General features: G+C 34.6%; 2 protein-coding genes across 2 annotated transcripts in view; one reads left to right on the top strand and one right to left on the bottom strand.

The window, feature by feature from the left end:
* Positions 1-1,178: 1,178 nt before the first annotated feature.
* The window catches only part of AMPKalpha (AMP-activated protein kinase alpha subunit), a 43,214-nt gene continuing 21,353 nt past the window's right edge, over positions 1,179-23,039 (bottom strand). Inside the window, exons 7-10 of the mRNA XM_089085705.1 lie at positions 17,941-18,184; positions 10,109-10,254; positions 7,403-7,595; positions 1,179-4,322 (exon numbers count right to left, since the gene is read on the bottom strand). Coding sequence (XP_088941831.1) covers positions 4,246-4,322; positions 7,403-7,595; positions 10,109-10,254; positions 17,941-18,184 — 660 coding nt within the window. The 3' untranslated portion in view covers positions 1,179-4,245. The remainder of the gene's footprint in view (positions 4,323-7,402; positions 7,596-10,108; positions 10,255-17,940; positions 18,185-23,039) is intronic.
* LOC148953963 (large ribosomal subunit protein uL18-like) lies at positions 15,933-16,508 on the top strand. Its single transcript, XM_089085706.1, has one exon. It carries the CDS (start codon positions 16,207-16,209, stop codon positions 16,465-16,467), a length of 261 nt encoding a protein of 86 aa, XP_088941832.1. The 5' UTR covers positions 15,933-16,206; the 3' UTR covers positions 16,468-16,508.

The following is a 23,039-nucleotide window of genomic DNA, read 5'->3' as shown; positions in this document are numbered from 1 at the left end:
CTAATGGATTCCGGCACGATTTCAGGAATAATGTGGTTAAAATATCTTAAAGCTCATCATTCGAGAAACGTGTACGTACTCTAAGCCGAAGCCAAGCTCGTAATATTGGTGTGATCCGTAAGTGGAATTTTTTTTTCCACTAAGTGGAATTTTTTGAAATTTTTACTTTTCTGTAACATATCCATATATTCTGTTTTGTAGCAGCAGGTGGCTTAAAACGTTTCCGTCTTTATTGAAACACATGTAATTTCTTCAAAATAGTGCTATTCGAGTTCTGATTGATCGGTCACTACACGAATCAGTTAGGAAGGATTTCCAGGAAACACATATCATACCGACTGCAGTTATTAAAAATATTCATACTCCGTTGTTTGTTCACCAACCAGAATTTCCTCAGAAATGTGCAGCTAAATGCTTTGATGGGTTATTTAATAGGGCGTCATCATTGCATCACCATGATTCATGTTCATTTAATTATCTATTTGTTCCGAGGATCCTCTTGTCAGCCTGATCCTCTTTCCCAATCAAACATCATCGAATATAATTGTGAAATATCCTTGAACCGAAAATTTTCCGAAAAAGAACGTTTTCTTCTGTTACAAGTTACGTTGCCTATTTATTTATTTTGGAACTTTGATATTGTATTCATTATTTGATGTTATTTTTAGATTGTTTTAATTTGGAGGAGGACGAAAATTTAAGGAGGAGGGCTGTTAGTTTATTCTTTTTTTGGGTATTAACAAAGCTACTTATCTTCTAAATGAGAGGTTAGGGTAGAGAATCAGTGTTGGTGAGATGAAATAGTAATCCCTTGGATCTCCCAGGGATTAGATCTTGGCTAAAAAAAAAAAATAAAAAAAAAAAAAATTTTTGAACACTTTTTTTCACACATACACTAGTTCTAGAATAATATGTGGTCCCAATTTTGAAGTTCTCTTTTAAGACTGAATTTTTCTTATGAAGTTCTAGCCCCACTAAAAAAAAAGATGAAAATGTTTGTCAATACGTTTTGAAAAATACCCTCCTCTCGTAACACCGGGGCATAATATCAATAACTTCTATTTGAACGAAAAAATTTGTGGCAGTAAAACAGGTTTAAAAAGGGCAGAATCACAAAATTCCTGGAATGATAACTCTATAATTCTAGTAATATATGAGAATACTCATTCAAAAAGATAAACCGTTAACAGTAAATTTTATTTCTTAATCTACAACAACAAAATATTAGGATTAAAGCAAGGACATTAAAAACATAGCAAGGATATTAAGAGATATTTCTGGTATATCAAGGATATACTGTTACAAATCAAACAACGTTAAACACTAAAGTCTACGAATATGCACAAAAAGATAGTACTATATGGCATTAACAACATACTTTTGTCACTAAGAACAATAATAATCAGTAGTTCTCTCTATGACTATTATGGAAATATTTCAGGGAAACATCATGCATAAGAGCCTAAATCTAAAACGTTTAGAAATGCACAAGGGATGAAATCTCGACAGCCTTTATTTTTATTTGTTACTATTATTTTCATAAATCCCTAGTTGAAAAAGTATTACCAGTCACTCCCATGATAAAGCTTTGCCTCTTTATGTAAAGTTATACAATCAAATACCTATGAAATAATTAAAATATTCGTTAGATCCGAAAATGGAAATTATGGAACAGCATAGTTATTTTCGAAAAATTGGTCAAGCTTGCGACACAAGTACCACAGACCGGCGATTGAACCGCACATCATAGCACTAAAGTATTAAAGGAGAAAAATCATTATATAGCTAACTTACAATCTCAAAAGGTTAGAACTAAGTAATTGGCAAATAAACTTCGCAAATATGTCTGCGAAAGTAGTCGAAAAGTCAAACAACAAAACAATAAAGGATATACAATAATAAAAATAAATTAAACATTCTTTAAAGTTAAACGCCTTCAAATTGTTAAAAATTATTAGCAAATTGATTTGAAAATTATATATTTGGAACAAAGAAAATATGTATACATGCTATTTTAAAACACCTTTACATCCCAAGAACTAACTGCTCTTGTTATTAACTTTAAGGTAGAAATGAACCACACTTTATTGAAAAAAAGATGGAAACATAATTACTGATTTTAACTGCGGCTCCGTTTCCCTTTTCTTGGGGGAAATTACATAAGAAAACAAAATAATTGTTATTTTTGCCAATTTAGCTTTTGCCCCGATTCAACAATATCAATCGTTTACTAATCCTCTTTAATATTCTTTTTTGTTTTGGGTCCATATTTTATGGGATTTGATGAAATGAAAACAAACTATAAGAACATTTTCACTACATTAGAGGGAAGGGCTAAATAGTTTAATGCAATTGAAACAGAGTATACTCTTAAGTAAATTTGGATATACATTGAAAGCCACTCAAATAAACCTTCAATGCATTTAAAAATTGCAAAATGTATCACTCCACTGTATTTCCCTTCTGTTGCTTTAAGGAAGAAATAAGAACCCATTTTGTAAAATTTTGCAAATTAACTCAACAGTGAGCCATCAAATTTTTATCAGCCTAAATATGACTCTTTTTCGGCAGATTTTTTCGACTGATTTCAAGCAAAACTTTTCCCTTGTCGAAGTTTTCACCATTTTTATTTTTAGAAAGCCTGAGGCAAGTAAATTAAAAATAACTTAATTAGTTTTAATATTAGTCATAATATCAAATAGATATCAAGATTTTCAGTACAGCTATACCAATAGAAAAATAACGATAATAAACCGCTAATTTTCGTAAAGTATCTTATGTACCACATAAAACGAATATTTACTACTCTTACTGAACCTTGAACATGACCATCTGTCGATTATTTCTGCTGGGAGAGACTAGATTTTCAAAATCTAGTGGTGATTACGTTGTTTTTGATTTTATTTTTTTTTCGGTGAAAATACCAAGAAAAAGTTATTTATCAAGGAAAAAAACAAATGAAAGGTGCGGAGTTGATTGAAAGATATAGCAATATCATATCTGCAATATCTTGGGAACTCCCTGGGGGATCAAGTTGGAACATTCAAGTAGTGTTAGAGTAAGGAGGAAGGGTCAGGGGAACTTCAATTTTTTTTCAAATCCCTGTTGAACTAGAGTCTATTTATGGTGTAGTAGAAATTTAAATTAAAAGACACTATTTATACACGGTTCAGCTAAACAGAGTATCTGCAATGTCTCAAAAATGGCTTAAAAATCAAGCTAAAAGTTTTGAGTGTTGGGGGGGGAGGGGTAAATAGACCTCAAATCTTGACATTTAGCGATTTTTTCTGATTGGAATTTTTTCTACGTGGCCACCAATTACCAACTTGCCTGTCAATGGCAATCAAGACAAGGGAATTTAAGATGAGTCACTTTGGTTACCCCAAATCAGCCAGAAACCATATTGTGGATCTCTTGATAAGGAGGCTAAAGGACATACCTTCCCAATATAAAAGAGACGTCAGATTGAAACACTTGAGAAACTACCGAAATCTAGAATCTTTCAATTCAATAAAAATTTCATTTTCTATTTGGCTCTTGCACATTTTGTATTTGTTTGTATGTGATTGTTGGCAAAAGAAAACTACTGTATTGTTGGCAAAAGAAAACTACTTACAAACAGAACCCATTTGCCAACAATTTGTATTGTTGGCAAAAGAAAACTACTGTTGACACAGTAAAAAAAATCATTGTAGTTATTTTCAATGTCTCGGAGATCTTCCTTCTTCTGTAGCAGCAATGTTAAGGGAACCACAACCTGATGCTATATGCCGCTAGTTTTGACAATAAGATAATTTTCCGTAGTTTGGGGAATTAGCCCAAACATTAAACGATAATTCTCCGCATGTAATTGCTCCTCATAATGCAAAAAAATAAACAAATAACAGGACTGTACCTACCTTCAACAAAGGTGGTGATAAGCCCCAAATGGATGGATAAGGGTATAACAGTGAAATGGGTAAAAGGTAACACTTTCACTTTCAAGGTCCAGAGGCAACCCCGTGTAGTTGACGTAGCTGACCACAGGAGTAGCATGGTTTCTCATTGTAAAACTAATATTCGAATTTAAAATTAACCCGAACTATAACAAAGGCTTTTTAATTCTCCTTAAAGGGTAGTCAATATTTTAAACCGAACTGGAGGTCAATATTAAATTAAAGACAATGTTTTACGCAGCTAGCTCAAACTACAATGTGCGAAAAGTAAACAAATTCATTCTCAACTCAACGATTGGGGGTTGCGTATTCATTTGGCAAGTTGGGTAATCAAAGCAGCACACATTTCGAAGAATTCCATTGTGTGATGTCCACCTTGATGAGCACCTGAAATTAAAATAGTGGAAAACATAGACAAGAAAAAAAAGATATGTGCTTTATTACTGATTTATTACCGGGACCGTCAAAACTTTAGAAAAAAATGAATCGCATAAAAAATACGGAGAATATTGTATAAAGCTATATAAAAAAGAATAACTCAAATCACTAAAATGAGTGGCTTTCCAGTTATAAGTGTCTAAGACAAGCAAACAACTGTAGAAACAAGATAAGCATTGTAGATTTGATTCAAAGTCGCTATTAAAAGAAACAATGTTTTTACAGGATTCAGAAACAGGTGAAATATCAGCTGACAAACGGACAAATTAGAAATTACTTATTATATGCAGTAAATCTATTACAGTAGATATCTACAACTATTACAGAAAATTTCATTTAGTATTCTTTCACTCATAGAAGCACCATCGACTAAAGTACATGTCTGAGAAAAAACAAAAACAAAACAGACATTATTATGAGACCAAAACACACTAGTTTTTCATTAAGGCTAATAGAAGTGTAATTGGAATTCCATATGTAGTTTCTCTGCGTACGACATTAGCTGAACAATCAGTAGTCCACATTTTATTATAATATACCCTCAAATTATTAAGTTACGCCAACCTCCATGGAATGCGTATCCATCAGACTACTTTTTTTCTGTATTACTTTTGGTTTTCCTTCCCTCAAAGTTTCAGGTTATTGGACTAGTAACAGTTTCCATAACTAAAGATGATTTCATATATTTGCATCACTGCATGAGACCAAACCAATCAAATATTCCAATGCTGCAATGTTTTGAATTTTGAACCTACATAAAAAAAACAACAACAAATGACACTACCTTATTTTTCTTGAGCCCTTTTCAAGAAGTGTAACTCTATAACTGGAAATGGTCTATTCCAATGCCAACACATCAAGGAGGCACACTTGTGCCTCTATAAAGAGGCGACCCACCACAATGTTAAGCGATTTCAGGTCCTAGAGGTCGCAGAGAGACGGCGGTAATCGCATTTTGTAGCCCAAGCTCAAACTAAGAAACTTGCAAAATTTCATCCTCCTCCGACTTTATCTTCATGGGGTAAACTGGGCCGGAAGTTTGGACCCTCCCACAACAACCCCCCTTTAACTTTGTCCGATTGGGCTGAAATTTAGAGGTTAAGCTTCCCTAGGGCCCGGGAGCTCATCCTCGAAATTTCAGTTCAATCCGATCACTCCTTCCCTGTTTTCAAAAAACCAAATATAGCCACTTAAAATTCATCATCATTTCTTTTTTTTTCTTAGCCACGCCTACAGGCCACAGTTGGCAACGGATCCGGTTGAATGAGGACTCATTCGAAGCAGAATTCGAACTGTTAGGGCCTTTTGATATTTTCAGACCGAAAAAATCATCCCCCGAATTTACATTTACGAAAAACCTTAGTTTTTTTCAAATAATAAAGATAAACAGGTTAGACATGCTTTTTTATGAAAATATCTGCGCTAAAATTTTAAAAAAAAATCATTTATACACTTTTTTTTTTTATTATTTTAAAAAAACTACGTTTTCTAAAGAGTTAAAGAGGCTGAGTTACAAGGTCAACCCTTAAAACGTACAGGGATTAGCAGGCACAGTTGGGGGGGCTGTTAAAGAGGCTGAGTCACAAGTTCGAACCTTAAAACGTACAGAGATTAGGAGGCACCCTGTACGACGTGATTTGAGTATTCAGGAATTAAAAGCCTTAACACAAGAATGTTCAAGAGCGGGGGTTTGGGGGGCGGCAGCCCCCCAACTTCAACTCCTGACACGATCAGCTAACAGTTAGTCAAGCAATAATAAGTAATAAACTGTACAAAAACGTGCAGAAATTATTTGAAAAAAACTTCGTTTTTTAAAGAGTTAAAGAGGCTGAGTTACAAGGTCGAACCTTAAAACCTACAGGGATTAGGATGCACAGTTGGGGGGCTGCCGCCCCCCAAACCCCCGCTTTCGCAGCCTTTAAATAAAAAAAAAAATTTTAAACTGAAAGTAAGGAGCGACATTAAATCTTAAAACGAACAGAAATTATTCCGTATATGAAAGAGGCTGTGCCCTCCTCAACGCCTCGCTCTTTACGCTAAAGTTTGACTTTCTCACAACTCTTATTTTAAACAATAAAAACTTTAGCGTAAAGAGCGAGGCGTTGAGGAGGGCACAGCCTCTTTCATATACGGAATAATTTCTGTTCGTTTTAAGATTTAATGTCGCTCCTTACTTTCAGTTTAAAATTTTTTTTTTATTTAAAGGCTGCGAAAGCGGGGGTTTGGGGGGCGGCAGCCCCCCAACTGTGCCTCCTAATCCCTGTACGTTTTAAGGTTCGACCTTGTAACTCAGCCTCTTTAACTCTTTAGAAAACGTAGTTTTTTTCAAATAATTATTATCAAAAGCCAAATGTTTGAATCTAAATTGTTCATAATTAATAAATTAGCTACAATTAAAAAAAAATATGTGAGAAAAAATTAAAGTAAAATTAGAAAATTAGACTCATAGAAGGTTGAAACCCCATTTTCCAGTTTGTATGCAACATACTCCATAATTTAGTTGGTGTGGAAAATGCGCAATGACAAAAAAAATTACAGTAGATTACAACAATTACCAAAACGATTGCAATAGAATCACACAAAACAGGAGTATGCCCAGCTTGCCATTACTGGGCACACTGATATGTATTAATCATTACAATGGGCTGTAAAAATTGAATTTTGTCCAGCGACCGATTTCCCTCACATGCAGGGCCTCAAATAAGAATTTATAGTATAGACTACAGTATTCAAATGACAGTTAATTGAAGATGTGACACACAGAACATAAACTTAAACCCTGAGGATGATATATCGGCAAAACTCCCCTTCCGTCCTATAATGCTTAAAAGTCCTTCTTTTCCAACCCTCCAAGAAATCATTTTCGTATTTTTCTTCCACTCCACCTCAGTCTAGGGGGTTTGGCATTTCTTTTACACTTTTCAGGACTATTTAGTAATCCAGTGGCACACTATTCACGTATCCTATAACCATGACCTAGGTAAATTACGCACAAAACCTACCAAATGAAAGATATGAAAAGGACTAACCACTAGATGACAATGCCGATCCAGATAAACTCGTCATTAAACCCTCATGCTCTTCAGTGCATAAGCTTTTGAAATCCAAAAGATATGACCGGTGATCAACTTGATATAACTGCAGCGACATCTTCACGTGCTTTCCCGTTACAGAGTTTGACTTCCTTACTCGAACATGATAAGCGTTCACGGTTTTCCACTCCTAAAATAAGAAATATAAGTAGAACGTATTCCCAACTGCCAATAGCCTTAAAGTCACTTTGTTTGAATAGCTTTCCAAGTTTCACTAAAAATAATTAATTGAGGTCATTAGAGCTTTCAGAACAATTATTCTAAGGCTTAATTTCGTATCGTTGAGCACAAATGTGAAAAACATACTGGACAAAATTTGATACACTTATTATATAATTTTATACAAATTATGATAGTTCTATACTTCTCCAAGGCTTATCAGTAATATATTAAAATTACGATCGACATCCACTACCCACTATCTTGTTCACCTTATGGACACAATATATGTCACACTTGAAAAACCCAACACATTGCTCAATATTATAGCAGTAGACTTACACAAAGCTTTGGTTAATTGACCACAATATATTGGTAGAAAAACTATTGAATGAATTTCAAGTTTGTCCCTAATTAATCATAATAATTACGTCTTTCCTCCTTGATAGAACACAAGTTGTCAAATACCTAATGTATATTCTGATCCCTTCCCAATTTACGATGGTGTGCCCCAGGGAGCCATACTAGCCCCAACTTTATTTTTTTTTTCTAATGATAAACAGCTCTAGAGTAAATTTCTTAGCTAGATAAGAATTTTTTGATGATTTGAGTGTCTTAGAGACATACTTCAGAAACTAGAACAGTTGCCCCATTGATACCCAGGAACAGGTTTCAGATGAAGCTGTTACTAATGATATTACAGTCAACCCTTTAAAGTCAATATTCTGAACAATCAATTTCTTCTTCAACCTGTCTACTCCCTCATGAAATGTCAATTAGTACTGTTAAATTACTAGCTATTAAAATTTCAAATGACTTAAAAAGAGATTACCTTTTTAATGTTATTTTAAAACACTCAAATGCCATGTTTTCCCTCTTTAAACTCCTTAAAAATCCAAATTTCATATATTGCATTGTTTGAGGATTCCGCTCTCATTTGTACTGCCAATACTTGAGTATGCCTATTCTGTTTGGCACCCTGATATCAACAATGAACTGTCAGACAGAATGGATGCAGTACCAAAAAAAGGCGCCTAACAATTATCTTCAATGGGGCTAAAGCCCCTTATTTTCCCATTTCATTCCAGAAATAGGAAATTTCCTTGTTTTCCAGATAATTTCCCTTATTATCTCCTCCCCCCCACTCTGATTTCACCTTGTAATTGTTAAATGTTTATTTTGCTAACTTTGAGCTTTTTTATAGTCTCTTTTTTTTTTTACTAAGCTGCGTTTTTGTACGTCACGACACTAAATTGTCCTTGTGTTTTCATTTGATTTATTCCTGTTTATTCCTACAAGTTTTATTTGTTCTTGACATTTCTTAAAGTTTTTTTTGGCATTTTGATAAAAAAAATTCTTGACTAGCCCTATTGTGTTTGCTTGTTTTTTATGTGTTTATTGCCTCTAAAGTGCGAATTCGGCATCTGGACTTGTGATAAGCCATTTTTCAGAATCTTAGCTTAGAATAGACCTTATCTTATCAAGCATAATCTGAATGAAAACACTATTCCTATATATATAAACTCGACAATGGCATAAACCACTAAAGTACTGTTAGTAGAAAAATTTTCGACTGCTTTGGTTATTTTCTTTTTTTACAAGCTCAGAGGCCTAATGAACCTAATCTTGAGCTTTTGTTACTTTTATATTACTAAAAACTTATGGTATTGCAATTTAAAATGTGCAATAAATATGTGCTTTTCTATATATTTTAAGTAAATTTATTGTCCAATAAATGAAATCTAAACTCTAAAAGTTGTGCTAAGCACATATCCAGAGAAACTATAGAAAAATTAAATTTTAGCTTTTCAATAAAAAATAGCAGATAAAGTTTGCACAGAAACAATTCCTAGAACGTATGTTCAGCTACAGTTTAGTCGGTTTTGTAGATTTTGTTTCTCCTGTAGAGTTTGGAAAGTAGACTACGGACCTTTAAACGCTTTGGCACAATTTTATTTCTCCAAGCCAGGACTTCAATTAATGATGTTATTGACCATCAGCAGCAGAAACAACTGCCAAATACCAACATTACCTTATTCATTCTCGCCATTATCTGTCACCTGGAGAGCAGGTCCTATAGCCCACTTATTTTGAAATAAGACCAGAAAGGATTTGCAAAAACAAGAAAAGCGATCAAGGGTTACTAAATTTTACAAATCATGTTACACAGGGCTGAAATAAGTATCGCAGACAATTTCGGTCCACCAGGAGGAAATTTCATGTCTCTACACCAGCGCTCTCGAATCTAAAGGCAAATTGTCTCTAGCTTACATTTTGAACAGGCGCAAAAGGCCAAGAATCAAAGTAACCTACGGTTACAGTAGTTGTTTTGCTTTGAACAAAGCCGTCTTATCGTTCGCACATGCGCACTTTTCAGGTGGTCGAAGAAAACACTATGTTTCCCTAACCTGTAAATGGTTAAATGTAAATGACTAGAGACAAATGAAAAAATTAAAAGGAAAGTAAAAAAAAAACATAACTTACAAAGCTCAAAGCTTTCATGGCGCGATAAACTTCATACATGATGTCATGTGGCTTACTTTGGGAACGAATACCCAAGTGCCACTTAGCTCTTTTCATCGGAGCTGCTCGAATTTGAGCGGCTGGCACCACCTTGTCTCCACCACGGGCTAATAAAAAGCAGAAATCAATAACATATTACACAGATAAGCAACAACAGAAATCCTTGTTATAAAAACGATCGATTAAACATAAGCAGACATTGCAATTTTTACGTCAGTAGTCGCTCCTACTAGTTAGGTTTGGACACACAAATTCCAATCCATAAAATTAGTGTTGTGATTCTTAGTTTTGTTATTATGTCATTTTTATTTATATTCATAATTTGTCGCAATTGTAGATAAGTCAGTAGAAGTCGCAGCTCACGCTAGCCCTGGCAGTTCAAAAGGCATTATATTAAATTGTTTGTTAAGTTCCTGGGCTTTGAATTCTTAGGCTCAGTCCGTTATGTTGATTCGTTCAATCAGTTTTCCAGTATCTTATTAGGCTGTTGAGATACTTTTAAGTTTAGTTGTTTTTTTTCAGACGTGTAGTATGCGCTTTATATAAATATTTTTTGGCACATATGAGCAAAGTTTAAGTAGATGGCGGTTTTTGCATGAGTTTGTTCAATTTCAAGAAATATATGTATATATTTCTGTAAGATATTAATACAACATAGCAGTAGTAGCACCTTTTGCAACAGCCTTTCCAGCGACTTTTATATCAGAGATTTATAGGGAGGGTTTTAAACATTGAATGTTTAGGCCCTCATAAATCCTCCTCCCACCAAATGGTCCTCTTGATCCCACATGAATGTGTAGCAATGGAATAATCACCCAACGGTGTCCATTTACAAAACAACTCCTTCTCTATTTTATTATTTTCGAAAGCGCTTAAAAAAGAAATAAACCGACAAAGACTAGACCCTGCATGTTATGACCTGTACGAATTACAAGAAGCCATAATAATGGACTTTAGCTAATTTTCTCTTTAAGTTTAATTTGATGAAAACATGTTTTAAATTAAAAAGTAAAGATTTGACTTGAATTAAAATATTCAAACCGAGAGCACTTTTCTATTATTTGTGACCTACAGGAAAAATAACCCTAGGGGCCAGCATTTCTTTTCTTATATTTTTTCTTAACTCGATGTACAGCAGGCTAGAAACAGCTTCTCCTTGACTACTAACGTCCCTCCGTCGGCCGTGCAGTGTATTGCTACAGCCGGGTTCGATCTCTGGGTTCCGTATTACCAAGCCAAGGTCCAACTGCCACCAAAAAAATGCGCCACCACAAAGTCCAACTGCCACCAAAAAACTGCGCCACCACAAGGTCCAACCATCTGTGCCACCACAGAACCATAGAAAACGGCTTGTATCAAATTCATCAAGTTTGAATATCACATGAAAAGGAAATATTTATTTTTTTTTTATTTGCTTTAATCTCTGAAGCAATTCAGCTTATCGACAACAAATCTCTTTTGAAAATTGTATTTATGTAAAGATTGGTGCGAGGCTTACGGAAATTAGATATGTGAATTTCTCGGAATTAGTGTTCTATTAAGTTAAGTGAATATTTTGGTATTTAGTGCTTGTTCCAATTTAAAGGTATAGCTGGTATGTGTTGTTTTATGTACTTGTTTCTTCTTTCTTTTCTATTCAAGGAAGTCCATCACAATGACCAAAAACCTACTATCCAATGAGAGGCTACTTTGGGGGTCATGGAACCAGAATTCTATGCTTGGGCCCCTCTAAGGGATGCAAAAAAGGGTTGCATCCATAGGGATGCAGAAAAGGGTGGCATTCCGGCGCGCAAAGGTGGCACAAGCTTGTGCTCACAGGGAAATCATGATCATGAATCTGGTATAGAGTCTCCCAGGCTAAAAATTGAGGCAAATGAAGCAAACATATTAACAAAATGGCTTCTAAAATAGGAACTGGTAATTCATAATGGGCTAGTTTATACAGTCGATAGTACTGGAGATAAAAGACGTGTAAATAAATATAAAATTTTGGTACCAAATTTGGTACCAAATTTTGGTAACTTATCTCCACAACCATTGCCTTAATGCATAACAAATTATTGTTAGGTGCCAATCAAGGGTATATAAAAACGCTAGAACGAGTACGCGAATTTGCAGTTTTTGAAAACTTGCCGGTGCTCGTACAAAATTATGTCGAAAATTGTGATTCATGTCTTCGTCGAAATAAAACGGGTCCTATGCTGAGCCCAAGTTTGGCTGAAAATATTCCTCCGTCGCACTTATTTCATTCATTTTCTATAGATCGTGCAGGGTCCAAGCAAAAGGAATGTGCAAATGGAGATTTGCATGTCCTAGTAGCTGTAGAGCATTTTGGAAAATATGTAATAGTAGTACCCGTCCCAAACATTAATGCTCAAACAATTCGTAACTTCATTGTAAAGGAGATAATTTCAAAATATGGAATCCCTGATATCATTTTATGCGATAATCATATGTCTTATCGATCAAAGGTCCTAAATTCTATGGCAGAAAATCTCGGAATTGAAATTAGACACAGTTCACCGAGACACCCTATGTCGAATGGCTTAGTTGAAAAGAGGGTTAAAGCAGTTAAGTCTATTTTGAAAACATTCTGTAATTCTACAAAAAACGAATGGAATGAAATTGCCCCTTTAACTGCACTATCGTTAAATTCTTCGGTATGCTCCTCTAGAAAATTTTCTCCCTTTCTCATCTGCCATGGAGTAGTGCCAAGAACCCCTCTTGATGTAATTACCAAACGCCCAACTCAAGAAAGATTTTTGACATTCGAGGATTATGTTAAACATCTCCTGGAAGAGATTTTTATTATTCAGCAATCTGTCTCAAAGAATTGAAAAAAGAAAGGGCTGTACAAGCTCAACAACATGATAAAAGCTCGGTAGAAAGTTCAATAAACATTTCAGATTTAGTATATGTAAGAAACATAGGAGGATCGCTACAGCTTCACTATCGTGGTCCCTATTTTGTCCTAGCCCCAACTAGAAGTGGCAATTGTTTTCTTCTACAAGAACTTTCTACAGCAAAAAGAATACTAGTTAATGTGCGACGCATGAAAAAAATAAACAATAATGCCTTTTGGAAATCAACCCAACAATTAAAGAAAAGTATAACAAAGTCAAAGAGGAAACGAAAAAAAAAATTGGGAGAATTAAATAATGAGGAAACCACTCCAGAAGACAAGGTATCACCAAGGATTTGCTTAAGGTTGAGTACAGCTAGTTTGGAAAATTCTGCAAATACAACTGATAGAGATGCCGATAATCAAGAAATCCGAGAGGAGGGTGTGGAGAAATCTCCCGCTCAAGAAGGATTAAGGGTAATCACGCAAGAGCAGGAACCAAATTCTACTGAAAGAAATGGTAGCGGAGAAACGGGGACAATCGAAGTTCCAGAAGAATCCCTTTTGACACCCCAACCAAGACGATCCTTGCGTGAGAAACGCCAAACTATGCCGTTTCAAGCTGGATTTCAGTAATAATAATGAAACGAAATAATAATAGTTCTTACCAGTAATTATTTCTTGCGTTTCCTCAATGGTTTAATGGCTTTAATGACTCTTTGCAATCTTTTTATCCCACAATTCAGTTTTTTTCCCCTCTTATCCTGTTCACTCGAAGAGTTTGCAGAAGTTATTGCTGAAGTTTCGCTGTCCTTTGATGATGACGACGTATTCGAAGATGAATTGTTCGATGTTGACGAAGTATTAAGTGAGGAGCTTGAGATACCTCTCTCGCTATCTGCACTTATCTTAACACAGCTTGTTTTACTGTAAACATAGAATCTAGCTCGTCTCAAAAGCCGAGTCGGCAAAGTTGTATGTATATGACCTATGTCAATATCCTCACCAGCTTTAGTCGGAATCCGAATGACAAAACATTTTGAAGTCATCTTTACAATAATCAAAGTCTAACTGAAGGGTCTCAATTCACGACACAATTCAATAAATCTTCTTCCCTGACCAAAGTCCAATTTTTCAGATCAAGTACCAGCAATAAATATGAATTGGGTCACTATTCTACTGTTATGTTTTCACCAAAGTCAAAGTTACTTGAAGGACGACACAAGCGAGATAAGTATACGAGATAAATTACTGTTTCGATATTTGAGAAATATTTACCCAATGACTGGTTCACACAAAATAATTTGGTTTATTAACATAAAAGATCTAAAAGAAACTTCTGACGAACTGCTGAATTTCATTGATCAGCTGCAAAAAGTTACATTTAATAATAGCCTATGGGAGAAGAAACTTACCAATGGACGTAACAACATATCTATAGATGCAATAGAAAAAGATATCAAACAGCACTTGAATAAAAACATTCTCTTTCTTAACATTGAAATTGAAAGTCTCCAGAAGAATATAAAACTCTTGTTTTCTTTAACAAATAGAAATAAGAAAAATCGAAAAATACGTAGTCTATTCCCAGGTATCGGACATCTTCTGAATAATATCGCAGGAACTGCCACTGCCGACCAAATTAATAATCTTTTATCGAAAATTAAGGAATTGGAAATTGGAGAGGATAGAAACTTCCAAATAATGGAGAAATCAGTCTCAATAATTAGTGACATTCAGAATCAAATGGTGATGCAAAAAAATCTTACCTTTGAAATTGTAGAGAATACCTTAAAACAAATCCAACAGGACATACTTCTTTCATTTACGACCCTAGACCCCGTAAAATATAAAATCGATTTTCAAGTTTTGAATTGTTTGAAGCAAATTAAAATGTTGAGTTCTTATGTAAATAAAGTGCTAAATTCTGTTATTCAAGCAGAAATGCGTCATTTTCCGATTGAAATCCTGGACCATGTGTATATTAATGACGTTCTGACAAGGATTGAAAAAAATTTACCCTATGACACTACACTAGCAGTAGACTTTAAAAACAGCGGTCTTTTAGAATTATATAAAAACACTGAATGCAGTATCGTGAGTGACACTATATCAATGATAGTTTCGTGTTCGTTAGATTTAATTAAAAGATCAGGACGCTTTCAACTTTTTGAAGTTTTAAGCATTCCCTATTCCACCAATGACACAAATTTATTTCATTCCCTCATACCAACTTCCCCATACTTTGGAATAGATCAAGAAGAAAAAAAATGTATTTTTTGCAAAATGAAAACTTCATCAACTCTTGTAATTTTAATGCGAAAAGGGTAATTTGCAAAGACAGAATCGTTATACGTCACAGCACGCTTCTTGACTGTTCCTTCGGTTGCTTCACAAATAACCAAGAAATCATTCAAAATGAATGCGATATTAATATACGAAAAGTTCATAATCCTCTTATAACCCCTGTTGGGAAAACTCACTTCTTAATTGTTACACCAATTTCAACTAAATTGAACATTCTTGTCATATGCCAAGGATTAAGGGAGCAACAACGATTAGAAATTGTAGAATCCGTCCTTGTTCAACTAAAGGACGAATTTTCCCTTGCCCATGAAAAATTCTCCGTTACAAAATTGTATGAAGGCAAAACAGAGGTCAACTTTACTAAATTCGCTCATAATAGAATTCTTTTCAATGCTACAAAACTTAATTTTGATTTCGAATCATTAGACTTCAAAAAATTCATAGCTTTCTCGAGAGAGAGATGTATTCTGAAAAAGGCATAAATAGCCAAAAATCTATTTTGAGCAAAACAAAATTACACAGAAAAATCGAATCAGCACAGTCCATGAGTATTGGGATCATGACTGGCGGCACGTTAATTTTTCTAATCCTTATCCGAATTTCCGGGGTGATCTTCCTCAAATTAAGGAAATTATGGATTGATTATAGAGAAATGAAAAAAAATGGTTTTAGAATAGTCGAACAAGGGGACAATGAATAATAACAAATGTAGTTTAGGGAAGGAATTGACGACCTTGACAAATCCCATTTGACTTGTGGTGGGTTTAAAATAGAAAACGGAAACGACGAGGCCTACTTCAAGCGTTTTCAAGTCAAATTCAGGAAGCGACGTGAAGGAAAAACAGACTACTATGCTCGTCGCCGTCTCGTCATCCAAGATAAAAACAAATACAACACTCCAAAGTACCGAATGGTTGTTCGCTTCACTAACAACGATAGTGTCTGTCAAATTACCTATGCCAGGATTGAAGGAGATGTTATTGTTTGTGCAGCATATTCTCATGAACTACCTAAATATGGCATTAAAGTTGGTTTGACCAATTATGCAGCTGCTTACTGCACTGGTCTTCTTATGGCAAGAAGGCAGAAACAAGTACTTAAAACAACACATACCAACTATACCCTTGAAGTGGAACATGCACTAAATACCAAAAATATACCCTTAATGTAATAAAACACTAAATACGAGAAATACACTTATATCTAACTTGCGTAAGCCTAGCAACAATCTTTACATTTACTTGCAAGAAAAAATTTACTTTAAAAAACTTTTTCAACACTTCGTGGTAACGACTAGCGAATTGTCTAGAGGAAGAAGCAATAAAAGCACTTTCAGGCTGAAAATTGCTGACCAATTGACTCAGAGACAGCAGCTATGCAGTGGGAAAAGCAGAAGCCACGTGGATGCATGCAACTCACAACTATTTAAGTGTAGGGATTTATAGATGCCTAAGGATAATATTATCCCAATGAAAAAGCCAACAAGGCAATTTTTGAATGCCATTAAGACAAGGAATGAAATGGAGTGGAGCAGGAAACCGCACTGCCCCATCAAAATAACATAATAATATGCTATACGGATGGTTCTCGTACCCATGGAAAATCCGGAGGAGTAATGTTGTACCATAGCCCCCCGAATCTAAATGAAGGGATAGCAGATTATCACTTCTGGGAGTTTGCAACGATCTCCCAAGCTGAAACGTCTGACACAGAATAAGCCGCTAAAGACTGGAGCAATTTAATAGTACAGACAAAAAAGTGAATTTAAGAGTTATGAAACTTTAAACAGACTAGCATTCAATGGTGTCCGTATTATACCGAAAGGGGCCACAGTAAATTCTGGGATCACAGGTAACGAGTTGGCAGATAGAACAGTTAAATCCGGTGCATCAGTGACTAGTTATGGACCAGAACCTTTCACTCCATCTCTCAGAGTTGATGGAAAGCTGCTAAAAGGAGATGGACCCATGCAACGCCAGAACAGAATTGGCAAAAATGGTGGATTGTAACCCTCCTTGACTTAAAAAGTCTGAAATACGAATGGTTGTTTAAGCTACTAAAGGAATTGAAAATTTTCAAAATCAACTCACTAGAACTGGAAGAGCTGACTCCCAAAATAGCCAGATGGCCGAGTAAACAAGAATTTATCTAATAGAAGAATGTCCAGTAAGAGTCTGATACCAGCTGGTGACGTTTCATAAGTTGCATGTTTAGGTGGAAGGTGTTGTTACGCAGGGTGAAGTTCGATAGCCGGCAAGGTAAGTGGTAAAAATGGGGCCAGTTTGGCCCTAGTCCCCATACTGTTAATTATTATTATTTATTTTTAGTGTGTGTTGAAACAATGGGGCCTCGCTCATCCCATAACACAGATTGCGAACCACAGGTGTGGGATTAACAAATAAATTGGTATTTGTCACTTAAAAAAATTGTACGCAACACCGAATTGTACAATATATAAGAAGAGGCCTTCATTTTATGGACCACCCGAATATATCCTAGAGCATAAAGACCTAAGAGATTAAGTGCCTATCTTTCAGTTAATTATAATCCCTCACTCCAAAATTATTTGAAATTGGCAATAAAACATCAAGTGAGTAGAGCGAATTTAAAACAGATTTATATCTAGGTACAACGTATAACTTACGCGCAATACGTTCAGGATGCGGCCTGGATGTTGGTGATGATGAACTAGTATCAGGAGGATAGGGTATATTTAGGCCAACTGGTGGAGGACTGCCAGCTACGTAAAAATCCTTGATTTGAGCCTTAGCTGCCTCATCAGCAATTCTTTTGTTATCGATTACTAAATGGTAAGCAATGGCCAGCTGTTCGTGCGGGTCACCACTCAGGAGAGCACTATGCACTTCTTGTTCACGCACGCCAAATTTCTGTAATCAACAAAATTTGAAATCCTATTTCACCTTTTCAAAAAAATGAAATCTCTTTTTCAATCATAACGAAGTCTTTCTTTTTAAATAAAGCGATTCACATTTGATAGATTTTATCTAACAGTAGTGCCATATTGTATTGCAAAAATTGCTCGAAGTAATAAATAGTCAATAAAGATATTAAGCATCGCACAAGGTTCCCGTGGTTTAAAGTTTCCGTGAGACATAAACCATGTCCATCCATCCTTTAATACCATTAAAACGCTTTTACGTTTATAGATAAAACGGTCAGAATACGTATACAGAAAAAGAGTCAATCAATGCGCTTTTGATGGTTCCATTATTTTACCAAGGAACTATAAAAAATGAGCAACAAAAAATTATTTTTCCCTCAGATTACAAATACTACAAAATAGCGCTAAAAACTTTCCCCAAGTATTTGCGATACATTTGCCCCAAATACACCAGACGAAAAAGTTCAAATATTCGGCGCACCTAGTAAAAAAAAAACATAGCAAATTTTAATCATAGTTCGTTACATAGTTCGTTGAAACTATGAGAGTACTTCTATTATTATTTTTTTTAATCAATTAAATCTTTATAGTTACTAATTGGGAATCTCTTGTATCGTGGTGTTTTCAGAAAAGCGCAATCGACAACTAGCGTGTTACAAGTAGGGGTTGAGAGGGGAAACAGCCCCCACCCATTCAGAGCCATTTTGGTCCAGTTTACTTAATAGTGTCACTTTTTACTTCTATTTGCAAAAAAAAACTCGCTTTCAAAAATTTATTTCCGGTTCATTTTTTTTTCAATAAAAGATCTAAAGCCGAACTGGCCACAAAGAGAGAAAAAGACAAAGAAAAAAAGAAGAAAGAAAAAAACTCAAAAGACGGCCACTAGACAGAAAAAAAGACGACAAACACGACGGATATTTCGCCTGTATAAAACTAAGCGCCTCAGCGCTAACAATAACAATAACCTAAGACATAACAAATAAAAAGAGAAAAGATAAAATTAATCTATAAAACATAAAACTAAAATCAAAAATAAAATTAACTTTAAAAACAATAAGCAAACCAATATTTTTCTTGAGATCCCTTCCTCTTGTTTTTTTTTTTTTTTTTTTTTTTTTTTTTTTTATGTGAATGCAGTTGTTTGTTTCTCTCACAAATGAAAGGGATAATCCTCATTTATGAAGACCAACCATTTACTTTGAGCGTTTATTTGTCATTTTTCTTTTAATTAAACCAAGAGTTGATTTTCTTGATTTAGTAACTTAATTTTAAGGAAATATAAAGAGAAATACCATGCAATGACAATACAGATAAAAGAAACCTTACTTAATCACGTAAACATGGTGAGAATAACTTTAAAGCTACAGAGAAACAAAAAGGAAAAAAATAAAAGGCGACTGCGAGATTCAGTCATATTTTCACAAAATTGTAGACAGCCAGCATCCAACCAACTCGGCTGCATTGAACTAATGAATTACGTAAAAAAATATTTTAAGTTTCAATACAAAAATTCCAATAATAAAATAAGTGTATTTTTAAAATAATGCGTATTTTGATACTACCTCCTTGATTCACTATTAATGTCTTTGTCTGTGCCACACATAAGAAAAAGCAAAATAGTATCAGGCAACAGTATGAGATAATTTTGGTGGTATTTATCTTATGTTTAACATTGCCTGATATTGCCTTTTTAACAATTTTTTAAATAATGCGTATTTTGATGCTACCTCCTTGATCCACTATTAATGTCTTTGTCGGTGCCTCACATCAGAAAAAGCAAAATAGTATCAGCCAACAGTATGAGATAATTTTGGTGGTATTTATCTTATGTTTAACATTGCCTGATATTGCCTTTTTAACAATTTTTTAAATAATGCGTATTTTGATGCTACCTCCTTGATCCACTATTAATGTCTTTGTCGGTGCCTCACATCAGAAAAAGCAAAATAGTATCAGGCAACAGTATGAGATAATTTTTGTGGTATTTATCTTATGTTTAACATTGCCTGATATTGCCTTTTTAACAATTTTTTAAATAATGCATATTTTGATGCTACCTCCTTGATCCACTATTAATGTCTTTGTCGGTGCCTCACATCAGAAAAAGCAAAATAGTATCAGGCAACAGTATGAGATAATTTTTGTTGTATTTATCTTATGTTTAACATTGCCTGATATTGCCTTTTTAACAATTTTTTAAATAATGCGTATTTTGATGCTACCTCCTTGATCCACTATTAATGTCTTTGTCGGTGCCTCACATCAGAAAAAGCAAAATAGTATCAGCCAACAGTATGAGATAATTTTGGTGGTATTTATCTTATGTTTAACATTGCCTGATATTGCCTTTTTAACAATTTTTTAAATAATGCATATTTTGATGCTACCTCCTTGATCCACTATTAATGTCTTTGTCGGTGCCTCACATCAGAAAAAGCAAAATAGTATCAGGCAACAGTATGAGATAATTTTGGTGGTATTTATCTTATGTTTAACATTGCCTGATATTGCCTTTTTAACAGTTTTTTAAATAATGCGTATTTTGATACTACCTCCTTGATCCACTATTAATGTCTTTGTCGGTGCCTCACATCAGAAAAAGCAAAATAGTATCAGGCAACAGTATGAGATAATTTTGGTGGTATTTATCTTATGTTTAACATTGCCTGATATTGCCTTTTTAACAATTTTTTAAATAATGCGTATTTTGATTCTACCTCCTTGATCCACTATTACTGTCTTTGTCGGTGCCTCACATCAGAAAAAGCAAAATAGTATCAGGCAACAGTATGAGATAATTTTGGTGGTATTTATCTTATGTTTAACATTGCCTGATATTGCCTTTTTAACAATTTTTTAAATAATGCGTATTTTGATGCTACCTCCTTGATCCACTATTAATGTCTTTGTCGGTGCCTCACATCAGAAAAAGCAAACTAGTATCAGGCAACAGTATGAGATAAGATAAATACCACCAAAATTATCGACAAAGATTTTGGTGGTATTCAAACAATTCAATAGTGACTCTTCAGCAGGAAAGAGCGCCAAGACAACGAGGGGTTATGTAAAGGGGCCAGGGAGCCTGCTGAAAAACTACTTATCTTTAACACTGTTCACATAAATCAGTCCTTAATAAGATCGGTTTAAATACGGCTTATCTAGGCTTGTAGCTCGATTTAATCTACATTTGGCACTCAATATGGCTTCAGCTCGCACCAGGCCAGGCATCCAGATAAGTGAGCAGACTAGAACACGCCAGTCCTTCCGAAACCGATAATAATCCTCCCTCAATAGTGACTAAAAGACATTTTTATCCGGCCCCTTAGCTTCATCACCCAAGCAGATAATAAGGTTCAGTCACACAGGGCAGCGTTGCATCTGCCACGATGCCTAAAAGAACATTCGAACATGTCTTCATATCAAGGGATATCTTTGACAAATTCCCCGTAGAAAAGGTCTACCCAGCCTGCTTACCATATGGCATTTTACTTGGTAGTGATTTCTTTATAAACAGTGAGTACAGAAGAATTATCTGTAAAATAGGCCCCTAGTTCTCACCCTTAAACTATCCGATAGCCTGCTAGCAGTGGCAACAAAAAAACGAAAGAAAAGAAGACACACCATTGCTTTCAAGCTTATATGAACTATCTTTGAATTTCAAGATGAATAGTCGTGGATATAAGGGTTTTTGACTCAGGCGATTCTGATGAGCTTTTTCTTTTATTAGCCACCATTTTCGAGACCCTTCAGAGTCCTTTTCAAAAAGGTCGAAGATTTCTTTTTTCTCGCGGTAGAATATTTTTAACTTGAATCCAGATAATTGTTCTCATTTTCAAACAAAAATCAATTAGAAAACTTGCCTCACTAGAGAGCTCCTTCAAAAAAAGCATTTTTTCACTTTTTTTTTAACTGGTCACAGTTTGCTTTATACTGGGTTGCTACTACAGCTACAACCATGATGAGCACAATGATTATTTTTCTATTTGGGAAATTTTTTTCATTACACCATCTCCTTAAGAACGCGCTTTATAAATTGTGCTTTAGTATTAGTTGTGGTTCACTCTTTGCGAGGTCGCAGCTGCTTCTGCAACCATCACGGGAGACTGTAAACCTCCAGGTAAGCGTTCTTAGTGATGGCCATTTCAATTGTGAGCCAATCATACTTTCTAGGCTTCTTGATCTGGAAATGGCATCACAAAGTGCTTCTTTTTGGCATAATCTGCCAATTTATTCTGGGGATCAATGCATGTTTATTATAAGGAGGCATATATAAGCATTAGCTCTCAAAAAACCATTAACAATATCTTTACTATCTTCCAGTAGCCTTCTAGCACCAGCAAAAAAAAGAGAGGAAAAACGGAGACATTCCACTTCTACCAAAACCAAACAAGCGATATGGCAACATTTTAAATGTTCATGCATAAGTTAGAACCAATTACTGCCTGAGCTCAAGAACCGTTTGATAGATCAGTGCCATAGACGGCAAACAAAATTCAATCCCCTATCAGCTTAAAGCTAGGTTATATTGTGGAATTGATCAATCTAAACTCGTTTATTTTTGACCTGCACAACTTTTTGTCAGCGATCTATCCCTCCTCAGTCCCCGATGAAATTATTGGGAATGCCCCAGCATGTATATATATATATATATATATATATATATATATATGATATATATATATATATATATATATATATATATATATATATATATATATATATATATATATATATATATATATATATATATATATATATATATATATATATATATATATATATATATATATATATATATATATATATATATATATATATATATATATATATATATATATATA

Source organism: Artemia sp. Qi Xiang Cuo, chromosome 3 (genome assembly GCF_049724085.1).
Source record: "Artemia sp. Qi Xiang Cuo chromosome 3, ASM4972408v1, whole genome shotgun sequence".
Classification (NCBI taxonomy): domain Eukaryota; kingdom Metazoa; phylum Arthropoda; class Branchiopoda; order Anostraca; family Artemiidae; genus Artemia; species Artemia sp. Qi Xiang Cuo.
Note: the sequence above shows the minus strand (reverse complement) of the source record. Positions and strands in the feature narration are given on the sequence as shown.

Excerpts from the sequence above, each read along its gene's own strand:
- LOC148953963 (XM_089085706.1), top strand. The coding sequence starts at position 16,207 with ATGGTTGTTCGCTTCACTAACAACGATAGTGTCTGTCAAATTACCTAT.